Source organism: Eptatretus burgeri, chromosome 4, assembly GCF_056783735.1.
Source record: "Eptatretus burgeri isolate ZD-2024b chromosome 4, Ebu_testis_v1, whole genome shotgun sequence".
Taxonomy (NCBI): Eukaryota; Metazoa; Chordata; class Myxini; order Myxiniformes; family Myxinidae; genus Eptatretus; species Eptatretus burgeri.
Genome location: NC_140964.1, coordinates 11290995 through 11303182, shown reverse-complemented (window position 1 = coordinate 11303182; position 12188 = coordinate 11290995). Strand labels below are relative to the sequence as shown.

The 12188-nt window shown below is 45.3% G+C and overlaps 1 protein-coding gene across 2 annotated transcripts in view; it reads right to left on the bottom strand.

The window, feature by feature from the left end:
- The window catches only part of LOC147027477 (formin-like protein 3), a 93515-nt gene extending 81817 nt beyond the window's left edge, over positions 1 to 11698 (bottom strand). Inside the window, exons 1-2 of one of the 2 annotated variants that reach the window (XM_085876938.1) lie at positions 11550 to 11698; positions 9701 to 9899 (exon numbers count right to left, since the gene is read on the bottom strand). In XM_085876938.1, coding sequence (XP_085733064.1) covers positions 9701 to 9865 — 165 coding nt within the window. In that variant the 5' untranslated portion in view covers positions 9866 to 9899; positions 11550 to 11698. Of the gene's footprint in view, positions 1 to 9700; positions 9903 to 11549 lie in introns of both variants that reach the window. The other variant, XM_085876939.1, reaches the window with a different exon arrangement.
- Between the last annotated feature and the right edge of the window lie 490 nt (positions 11699 to 12188).

The window sequence follows — 12188 nt, the reverse complement described above, 5'->3', positions numbered from 1 at the left end:
ATCCAAAAAAATGATAACTCGAGAACGGAAGAAGCTACCAATGTCAAATTACACCACGTGATTCAGGAGGGTGGTGGCTAGCGCCGATTAGATTTTGGTCAAAATCGGTCAGAGGTCAAGGTCACAGTGAGGTCAAACATCCAAAACATTCGATTTTTGATGGTTTGGTACAGAATCGTCGGAGAAACTTCTAGTTTGCGTCGCTACCTTCTCGAGAGACAGCTTTTATTAGACAAGGTCAGAGGTCAAGTTGACGATTTCGTAAGTACCAGTCTATGACTGCTTGTTTGTTTGTTTGTTTGTTTGTAGGCACGATAACTCGAGAACGGAAGAAGCTACCAATGTCAAATTACACCACGTGATTCAGGAGGGTGATGGCTAGTGCTGATTAGATTTTGGTCAAAATCGGTCAAAGGTCAAGGTCACAGTGAGGTCAAACATAATTCCGTAAATTCATGTGGAGAAAGAGTATTTTTGCTTCGCTCGACGTTACGAGTTCGTTTTAACTTCGATTTTAATTTTGTCTTCGGTTTTTGCGATCGCTTAGGATGCTTAAAACTGGGTTGTCGAAATTCTGGTAAAAATCAGATGTTTTGGAGACGTTTTAAGATTGTATAAAAAATATTTCACTCGACGCGTCACGGGTCGTCCCATGATGCAGTGTGCTTGAGCAGACGCGTCGTTGAGTTACGTTAAGGTATAATTGCGTGGAGAAATGGAGATTTTTGCTTTGGTCGACGTTACGATTTTTGATGGTTTGATACAGAATCATCGTAGAAATTTCTGGTTTGCGTCGCTACCTTCTCTAGAGACAGATTTTATGAGACAAGGTCAGAGGTCAAGTTGACGATTTCGTAAGTACCAGTCTATGACTGCTTGTTTGTTTGTTTGTTTGTTTGTTTGTAGGCACGATAACTCGAGAACGGAAGAAGCTACCAATGTCAAATTACACCATGCGATTCAGGAGGGTGATGGTTAGTGCTGATTATATTTTGGTCAAAATCAGTCAAAGGTCAAGGTCACAGTGAGGTCAAGCATTCAAAATATTCGATTTTTGATGGTTTGGTGCAGAATAATCATAGAAACGTCTGGTTTGCGTCGCTACCTTCTCTAGAGACAGCTTTTATTAGACAAGGTCAGAGGTCAAGTTGACGATTTCGTAAGTACCAGTCTATGACTGCTTGTTACTTAAGAAATCTAAAGATTACGTAAGTATATTGATCAGTTCCGTTTCTGTTTGTTCGTGTGTTCGTTTGTTTGTTTGTAGGCACGATAACTCGAGAACGGAAGAAGCTACGAATGTCAAATTACACCACGTGATTCAGGAGGGCGATGGCTAGCGCCGATTAGATTTTGGTCAAAATCGGTTAAAGGTCAAGGTCACAGTGAGGTCAAACATAATTCCGTAAATTCATGTGGAGAAATGGAGATTTTTGCTTTGCTCGACGTTACGAGTTCGTTTTAAACTTCGATTTTAATTTTGTCTTCGGTTTCTGCGATCGCTTAGGACGCTTAAAACTCGGTTCTCGAAATTCTGGTAAAAATCGGATGCTTTGGAGACGTTTTAAGATTGTATAAAAAAATATTTCACTCGACGCATCACGGGTCGTCCCATGATGCAGTGCGCTCGAGCAGACGCGTCGTTGACCCACGTAAAGGTTTTGCGTGTGCGCGCTGACGGTGTTTTCGATAAAGATGGTGTTTAAAAGTCATTTTTTATCCCAATAAAGGTTATCGTCGCATGCCTGACTTGCTGAGCCATCGGATTATGTTAAGATTGTTGGTGGATGGTCGAATATTACGGTTTTGTGACTTTGATAAGATAATTGCGTGGAGAAATGGAGATTTTTGCTTCGGTCGGCGTTATGATTTTTGATGGTTTGGGACAGAATCATCGTAGAAACTTCTGGTTTGCGTCGCTTCCTTCTCTCGAGACAGCTTTTATTCGACTAGACAAGGTCAGAGGTCAAGTTGACGATTTCGTAAGTACCAGTCTATGACTGCTTGTTTGTTTGTTTGTGAACAGTATTACCGAAAAACTCCTCGACGGATTTCGACGAAACGTGGTGGGGGGGTTACGTCTGGTCCAAGGATCATGCCATTAGATTTTGGACTTTGTCCACCCCCCCCCCAAAAAGAAAAAATTATTAGAGAAAAAGAATTTTTTTTTTTTTGCATTTCTACATGTTTTAACTGATTTCCAACCCCCCCCAAAAAAAATTTAGAGAAAAATTTTTTTTTTGCATTTCTACATGTTTTAAGTGATTTCCAACCCCCCCAAAGAAAAAATTATTAGAGAAAAAGAATTTTTTTTTTTTTGCATTTCTACATGTTTTAACTGATTTCCAACCCCCACCCCCCCCCCAAAAAAAAAATGTTAGAGAAAAGAACTATAACTGTCAGCACTGTTGACGTCATACTTCATGAATAAGATATGAGGTTCACTTGAGTGACCCAGCAGTATTGGCGGCAGAGGTTTTGCACTCTCCCGAGTGCTCCCCCTCGAATTCAAAATGTTTTATTTCGCTCATTTTAAACAGAGGTTAAAACCAAAGCATCGAACACGGAGCTTCGCAGCGTAGCGGAGCACAAGATATGAGCTGAAAGGTTGCCTGATGAAGGTGATGCAAGCTGACTTCCAAGTCGATGGAAGATGAGCTCGGGCAAATTATAAAGTGAATAGAGCAGGATGTTGGTGAAGTACAACATGTTGTATTTTGATTAAATCTATCTACACAGCGACGGGTAGTTTTGCTCTTCAAGGATAAAGATGAAAGACACAGAATGGGTTCACTGATTCATTTGAGAAGACATGTTCGGCAGTCCAACAAACAGGACCCCATAATACACTCCGCCAAAGGATGACAGAAATGCTGAAAGCCAATAGAATCTTCAAGCACGGGCTCAATGTGAATCGTTCGTAATACCAACCACAAGCTCTACGTTCTCAACCTTTACCTCAAATAAGTTTGGTTTATTGTATATTACATCTGCCACTGAAGGTGAATGGAGGTTGTGTTTTCACCCTCGTCTGTCTGTGAGCAGGATGTCTCAAAAGGTTGTGAACACATTCGGACAATTTGATTGACAGGTTGCGTGTGTAACAAATATGAACCGATTTGATTTTGGTGACGATCTGGATCCCTATCCAGAAATGATAATTTTCTCAATTTTCTCAGCGATTCTTCAGTATTGAGAGGTGGTGCCAAAAAACGAGAAATACAATGATATTTCAAAAAGTTGTGGATGGATTTTGACAAAACTTGGTGGATGAGTTGGTTTGGTAACAAGAATATGCAGATTCGATTTTTAGTTCAGGTACGGATCCAGATCCGGCCTATCAGTGCGATACAAAACGTAGACTCTTCAGCGTGGCGGAGGTATGCGCTCTACCGAGTTACGTTCTCGTGTTTAAAAATATAATTTATTTCAATTCCATCATTTTATCATTCCAGCTTATGCAGTTGGTGCTGAAAGTACAACATAGAACAGGCACGTGCACAATCAACTCAAAGTTGTCAAATAAATCAAAAATAAATAAATAAATAAAGGAAGGGGTGGCAAATTCACAGAAAATGTTTCAGCCAGAGAGAGATTTTCCCCAGGGCAGACAGTCTGTGCACACAGACATCTTGAATACAATGAATGGGTGGCAGAGACACAGATAGACACATTCTCATATTGCATGATATACATTTTACAATTTATTTCAGAAATAGAAAAATTTGTTCATGCTTGATGTACTATATAGTCCACTCTCCCTTGAGTTGGCCAGATTATTATTTTTTTTAAAAAATGGATCCATCAGTTCTACCGCATAGCATGCAGCAACTAGAACGGCACTCGACAGGTCACGTACCTCCACCTGGCTGAACAGTTTACGGTTTGTATCCCACTGATAGGCTGGATCTGGATCCGGACCTGAACCAAAATCGAATTGGCTTGTTCTTATCACCTACCCAACTCATCCAGCAAGTTTTGTCAAAATCCATACATAACGTTTTTTAAATATCATGTTACATATTGTTGGCACTATTTCTCAAAGGTGAAGAATCACTTTAAAAAATAAATAAATAAATAAAAAATTCTCATGTCCGAATCTGTCCATAACTTTTTGAGATATCCAGCTCACGGACAGACAGACAGGTGAAAAGACAGACAGACAGACAGACAGGACAGACAGACGATACTGTATATTAAAATTGGTTAGAGCCAACTGAGGAGCTCCCAGTAACTCGGGATGATGATGGGCGTACAAACAGGAGGTCAAACTTCCGATGATGATCGACGTCCCGAGTTAAATCATCTTCTTCTTCTTCTTCTATTCTTTTTTTTTTTTTTAAGTCAAATCTTCCTAATAATTTTATTCCACTAACTTTTGTGTTCGTACGCAATCATCATCAGTAGTTGTTGAAGAATCCAAGTTCGACGCTTGCCAATTCGAAAGTACAGTAAAGTAGCACAAGTGAATTATTGTGTTAAAAAAAATGTATTTATTTAAAAACAGGTCATGGCAGAGGGGTTAGAGGTCAACATATCAACAAGGGTGGAGAGTGGAAACTGGCAGACAAGGGGTGGAAATTGGGCAAAAGCAGCAGATAGGCAGCGTAATAGGTTGGGACATACGGATGTGACAAAGGAACAGAGAGGATGAGTAAACGTAGGACGCATGAGAAGACAGGAAAAGCTGACAAACAGGATGAATGTGAAAAGTCACATCTGGGCTGGAGAGGAGAACCAGTGAGAAAAGAGATCACAGCGAGCATTATGGGACATCACGAGATGGTGATTACTCACCATCGAAAAGAGGTGGAGTGAACAACATGACTGCATGGACGACCTCGGGTAGGGAATTCCACAGTCGTGAGAATGGTGCGATAAGAGTAGAGGTGAACGATTCAACCTGGATTTGGAGAGGGCAAAGCGGTAGATTTCTTGCCGAGCTAGTGTGGCCTGGTGGAGTTTGAGAGGGACAGATCCCACCGCTTCCAGAAGCACAAGGTGGGGTCTGGCAGCACTAACCCACACAAGACAGCCATCTCTACTCCATGGTGCTGGGGAAGAAGGCCTTGCATAATGTTTAGAGCTAATTGCAGTCAAAGAATTACTTACATATGCAGAGAATTCAAAGATTCCCGCCCTGCCCACCCACCCCCACATTCACCTGCCCTTGAGGCCAGATTAGATATATAGGCCCAGGAAAGAACGTGGAAAATCGTTAGCCAAAGAATCTCGACAGACTGCGTCCTCTGCCAGAAGTTGATTAAATAAATAAATTGGTGGATTAGCCAAGCAGTCTGTATGAAGAGACAACGTGAGTCTGTGGGATTTGGACGCATTGAATGACGTATTCCAAGTGATTGGCAATTTCCGAATTTCCCCAGATTTGTACGCAAGGATCCAGTGGCACCGTGCCTGTCTGTCACAAACTGGAATCATCGACACACTGATATAGAGTTTTTGCTTCTTTTTTTTTTATTTTTTCCAAAATAAAGTAGCACAACTGCTCATTAAAATATAGGCCAGGAACAGGATAGGCCCTAGTTAGCTGCATTGAGGGACAGCAGCCTCCGAGGCTGGCAGAAGGAGATAGGATGTCGTAATGGGCTCGATGCATTGCTAAAGAGTATGATGAAGAAAATTCACCAGCCAGTCAAGGAGGGGACCCAAGATGCCATCAACAGAAAGTTCTGTAACCACGACTGGGTGACGGGTGACGTCGAATTGTTAGGAACGTCCAGTGAGACAGCCATGACATCATACCTAAGGTTCAGAGGGTCTCTCCAATGTCGAGTTAGCGCAAGCATCATGTCGTCGATGGAATGGCAATGACAGAAGCCAAATTGACAATCTGATATTGAAGAGCTGGGGAAGCGATCGGCCTCGAGATTGTACAATCCTTTGCATATAAGAGTATGGGAAAGGAGGCAACGAGCCCATCATTCAATGGGAAGTGGAAAACTAATCGTTGTGAATGAAGTGTTTGGCCTGCATCATTGGGCAGATGGAATAATGGATGGAATGTGACAGAACGTTGCTCGAAGTATGCCGACCACCATGGGAAGCAAGAATAAACTCACGTTTCGGGTGTTCGCGCCAAAACGTCAGCTTCTCGTACCTTGATCGACGACGTCAATTACATACATCTGTCATTCAAGGGGTATATAAAATGGCAACCTCTTTATCGATGGGAATGACATCAGCCACCTTCCATTGTGCGGGGAGATAATTGGAAGTTATTTTAATTGGCAAGTATTTATGATTAGAGAATGAGTCTAATATTCTGCCAAGGGGTTTCAGCAGATTAAGAATGTACTTAAAAATAAATAAATAACCTGAGAGTTCAAGGAACACCTTAACCCCTGAGGTTTTGAGAAATCGGACTTGGGAAGGGTCCTTCACAATCTCGCTTTGCGTCTTGCACCAAACAACCAGCGCAAGGTGCCCCATATTTGTCTGAATGTGGAATATCACAGTAACTCTGCCCCCCAGGGCATGAAACAGGAGAAATATTTTTGTTCAAATTCTGCAAAACGGAAGGTTTTTTTAAAAAAAACTTACAATGAGGAAATTTGTGCTCTGCAGTGTTCAGGTATATAATTCAATTTTAATAAAATGAAGATGGTAAAAGTTTCAGAAAACAAGCTCAAATGAGCTCAGATCCTCGTCCTCTTAATGATGACGTCATAAAAACGAATATGACGTCATTGTGATGGATCAGGTTTGTGATAAATTATCTGTGCTAATGCCTAATGATTCCCGCAAACAAAATTCAAACAGCTTGCCAAGTTTCGGAGATATTTTTTTTTAGGTGATTTCCATTCGCGGAGATATTTTGACTTCATAACTTTTTTTTCTAGGAGGAATTTTCAAAATCGGAGATGGTTACTGTCTGTGCAGGGAATTTTTACATATATACGCCAAGTTTCAGGAAGTTTCGACGAAAACTGTAGGCTGTGATACAAAAAAAGTCCACAAGAAGAAGTTGAAGAACTACAACGTGAGTAAGACTCGGAGATCCTCCACGAGGATCGAAAAAAAAAAATTTCAGAACATCACCGTCGATGAAGCACCTTTTACATTACCTTGTTTAACATGTTACATTAGTTCTTTGTGCTTGTTGTTTGTGTCCTGTATGACGTCCTTAAAAAAGCGGAAAGTTTCCTGTTTGGAATGATTTTCAATTTGTCTGACTGCCGGGCAGGTAGACGGTGAAAAGATTGTCGCACTCCTCTGTACACGTTCTGCGTGGAATCTCAGCACCGTTGGAGAATGCTGCAAACACTGGAAATTACTAACAAAATTAAATTAAATCCGCCATTGAAAACAAAGTCAAAAATTGTGAATAATCCATTAATTCATTTTTGCAGAGTTGCCCCCAATTGGGTAGAAGTTGATCAATTCCACTACTTTGTAAAGTCCTGCCGGCCTCTGAAGGGTTTCTCAAATACACAACAAAAGTCATGCCATGCAGTATAAATTTGCCAGAAAGCCCATTTATATGGATTCATGAGGTTGTATCATCATTATCAGATTGAGACAATCCTAAAATTTAGTTGTAACTTTCAGAATATACACACAAAAAAAACAGTAGTTTTCAAATAACTCCAATTATTAGCACATATTCAGTGGGGGGGGGGGGCGAGGGGGGCAGGGTGGCCTCGAGGTTGGACTCGCATTAAGCTGTCTAGCCTGGGTTTCAATCTCAACGCACCTATAAACCATCATCCGGATGTTTCACAGACAGGGTGAGACATCGATGTGTGTGCCGTCCCTCAGATGGACATTAAACTGGATATCTGTCTGCCAGCATTAGTTGGTGGAGGTTAATCCCACATGCGTCCATCATGCCGAGTAGGTGAGTTATCGCCGGCACCCTGAACAAATTAGTAAAAATTCCTGCCCCAAATGACTGCTGGGAAGGCAATGGCAAACCACCCAACATAATACGAGCTGAGAAACTGCTTCAGAAGCACCAACGTTCTGCAAAAACTATGGAACATGTCATCATCGTTCACGAGGGACACGTGCGGTGGAGGATTGGGGAGGCTCAAAGGAGAAATTTAAAAGAAGAAAAGAAGACAATGACGGGACAAAGAAAGGAGGGAAATGATCAGAGCATCCAAGGGTGGAGACAAAGCCCAACATCATATTTACCTCCACCACCGAAGGTGAAGGAGGTTATGTTTTCACCCCTGTCTGTCTGTCTGTGTACAGGATATCTCAAAAAAGTTGTGGACAGATCCGGATGAAACTTGGTGGACAAGGTTGGGTGTGTCGCAAGGACGAATTGATTCGATTTGGTGAAGATGATCCGGATCCAGATCTGGATATGCGAATTATTTAATTTTTTTTAAGGGATTCTTCACCATTGAGAGATAGGGGAAAAAAAACGAGATAATACTGTACAGCATGATATTTCAAAAATGTAATGGGCCCGATATGTTGTCGTGGAACAGGCATCGCGTGGCGAAGGTATGCGCTCTCCCGAGTGCCCTTCTCGTTGCATTGGTAACAATTAGATAGATGCCCCCTTATTCCTGATGCCAAATTGTGCAAGGTACTGGAAGAGTAGTTTCTATTAAAACAGTTACAGGTAGCGCGTGTTCGTTATCAGCACGAGAGCTCGGAGCTCGACGAGGTGAAGGAACCATATACAGTGCCAGTTATTCAAACAGGGAAGGAAACGCCTGTCAAGGCGATAAGGAAGCGTTTCACACCAAAAAAAAATAAAACACAAAAGCTGACATTTGGCCACAACAAATTGAGGGATAGGGAGAAAATGCCTGCAAGTTAGAATCCGAATCAGTCTCGTTCCTGATAAGCACCTTGTACGAGCAAGCGCGTCAAATTTCAACGTCAACAATCAACGAGTTACAAGTGGCGTTTACGTAAAGGAGCTTTGGCACAGGAGGAGGCCATTGGGCCCATCATGCCTACACCAACCCCAAATACCATCATCCATGCACATTGCACACACATCCTGCCACCTGATGAAACCACTCAATCTAAAATTTCCTTTATGAAAACAACCGCAGACCCCCCCCCCCCTCACGCACTCTATCCATTTTTGTTTTTCTGAAAAATTGAACAACACTCGGCCGGTGTTGTACTTGTTTACCCTCGCCAAGTATTCACCACCGTGTTGCGATGCCAAATGTGTGAAAAGTTTATTTTCTGTTGTTGACCAGAAGTTTCAAGTATCCGTTTGAATGATTCACCCTCATATATTCCCTCTCCGCTTCCACCATCTTGGCATTAAAGCAGGAGACGATATCATGGGTGGCGTGGTTACAAACTCCATGCACACACAAACCACTCTCTCTCTCTCTCTCTCTGTCTCTCTCTCAGCCTGTGGCTGCTGGTTGCATCATTGGTTGGGACGCGGCTATGCTGCTGATGCAATGTCCCCCTTACCAGTCCACTGGTGCTCATTTTGCCGACCTCTGAAGGATGACAGGCTGAGTCAACCCACCTGGTGTTCATTCAATGTACACAACAGGGGCTTGAACTCAAAATCCTAAGATCTTAAGACAGCCACCTTAAATGTTAGGCCAACAGCAGGCTTGGGTGTTGGTGGTGGTGGTGCTTCCTTGTGGAGACTTCCGACTATCTGTTTCATTGTTCGGAACAATAAGCATGAAGTTGTGAAAACTTTCCAGCAGAAGCGTCCTGTGTGTGTGCGCCGAGTCCTCCTTACCAGTGCTGAAACGAAGCGCTCCTCCAGCTCCTCTGGCTCAGGCATCGGCAGCCTCGGAGGGGGCACCGTGACGCCGGCGTGCGGGTTACGGACCTCCAAGGAGACCCCCGCACCGGACCCCGAAGGAGGTGCCACCAGGGCACCCTGCGGCACCGCGTTGCCCATCGCCGCTGCGGCGGCTCCGACCGTGGGTCCACACCTGCTGGGGACGAAGCGGGATCAGAGTAAACCTTGGGGATGGAGCGGACGTGGAGCCGATGGTGTGTGTGAAAGTAGGAGGTGCAGTTTCGGTGTCACGTACCACTGGTTCCCTGGTCGCGGTGCTCGTGAACCGCTTACCACGTGACGCTCCCCTTGGTCTCGAGGAGGAAAACAAACAAACAAACCAACAAAAAACCGCAACAACCGTGAAACTGCGGGAGGCTAAGCAGCCACTGCAGCAACACGATGAAGTTTCCCAATCAAAGGTAGGGTTACCAGTCCAGGTGTAATATTATTATTAATACGAGAAGTTTCACAATTTGGCACAAACGGGTATGTCGAAATCAAGAAGCTGTTTAATCATGAAATCAGAGGTAGAGTTCATGTCTGTATCGGCACGATCATTAGAATGAAAACAAACACGTACATTGAGTGTACCTGTCCGTGTCCCAGAAACGTGCACTCAGGGCACCTGTCCGTGTCCCAGAAACGTGTACTCAGGGCACCTGTCCGTGTCCCAGAAACGTGCACTCAGGGCACCTGTCCGTGTCCCAGAAACGTGTACTCAGGGCACCTGTCCGTGTCCCAGAAACGTGTACTCGGGGCACCTGTCCGTGTCCCAGAAACGTGCACTCAGGGCACCTGTCCGTGTCCCAGAAACGTGTACTCAGGGCACCTGTCCGTGTCCCAGAAACGTGCACTCAGGGCACCTGTCCGTGTCCCAGAAACGTGTACTCAGGGCACCTGTCCGTGTCCCAGAAACGTGTACTCAGGGCACCTGTCCGTGTCCCAGAAACGTGTACTCAGGGCACCTGTCCGTGTCCCAGAAACGTGCACTCAGGGCACCTGTCCGTGTCCCAGAAACGTGTACTCGGGGCACCTGTCCGTGTCCCAGAAACGTGCACTCAGGGCACCTGTCCGTGTCCCAGAAACGTGCACTCAGGGCACCTGTCCGTGTCCCAGAAACGTGCACTCAGGGCACCTGTCCGTGTCCCAGAAACGTGCACTCAGGGCACCTGTCCGTGTCCCAGAAACGTGTACTCAGGGCACCTGTCCGTGTCCCAGAAACGTGTACTCAGGACACCTGTCCGTGTCCCACTGGCGACACGCACGTTAATTGATCAGGGATCAGGTCGAGTCACAAGGTCTGTTCACCATTTCGCTCCCAAATCGTGGAGTTTGAACCAGTCAGTCCCTCCATCCTATCCCCACTTTCGCACGTGGTTACCTTTTTCACGTGGTTACCTTTCCCACGTGGTTACCTTTTTCACGTGGTTACCTTTCCCACGTGGTTACCTTTTTCACGTGTGACCTTTCCCATGTGGTTACCTTTCGCACGTGGTTACCTTTCCCATGTGGTTACCTTTCCCACGTGGTTACATTTCCCACTTGGTTACCTTTCCCACGTGTAACCACCACCGCATGGTTGGACCAGATGGACCATCACTCGCTATAATTAACGATATATTCGAGGTCATCTTGTCCGGATCACGGATCGACACGGAATATCCTTCATCGTGTTGGACGACCTTCCGAGGAAGAGTGCACGTTCTTCCTCACACCGTGATATGCGCACCGGCGCGGCACGGCGCGGCACGGCACGGCGCGGCACGGCGCGGGACGGGACGCCCTACCAGGCGGTACTCACCGTGAGCTGCGCGTCCCGTTGCGGATCCAGAGGTCCAGATACTCCTCCCGTCACTCCACGTGCTCCTCGTGCACATCGAATACGCCGAGAAATCGCAAGGCTGCGTGCTCATCTAGACCACGCCCATCGCTCATCTAGACCACGCCCATCGCTCATCGAGACCACGTCCATCGCTCATATAGACCACGCCCATCGCTCATCTAGACCACGCCCATCGCTCATCGAGACCACGTCCATCGCTCATATAGACCACGCCCATCGCTCATCTAGACCACGCCCATCGCTCATCGAGACCACGCCCATCGCTCATCGAGACCACGCCCATCGCTCATCTAGACCACGCCCATCGCTCATCGAGACCACGCCCATCGCTCATCGAGACCACGCCCATCGCTCATCGAGACCACGTCCATCGCTCATATAGACCACGCCCATCGCTCATCTCGACCACGCCCATCGCTCATATAGACCACGCCCATCGCTCATCGAGACCACGTCCATCGCTCATATAGACCACGCCCATCGCTCATCTAGACCACGCCCATCGCTCATCGAGACCACGTCCATCGCTCATATAGACCACGCCCATCGCTCATCTAGACCACGCCCATCGCTCATCGAGACCACGCCCATCGCTCA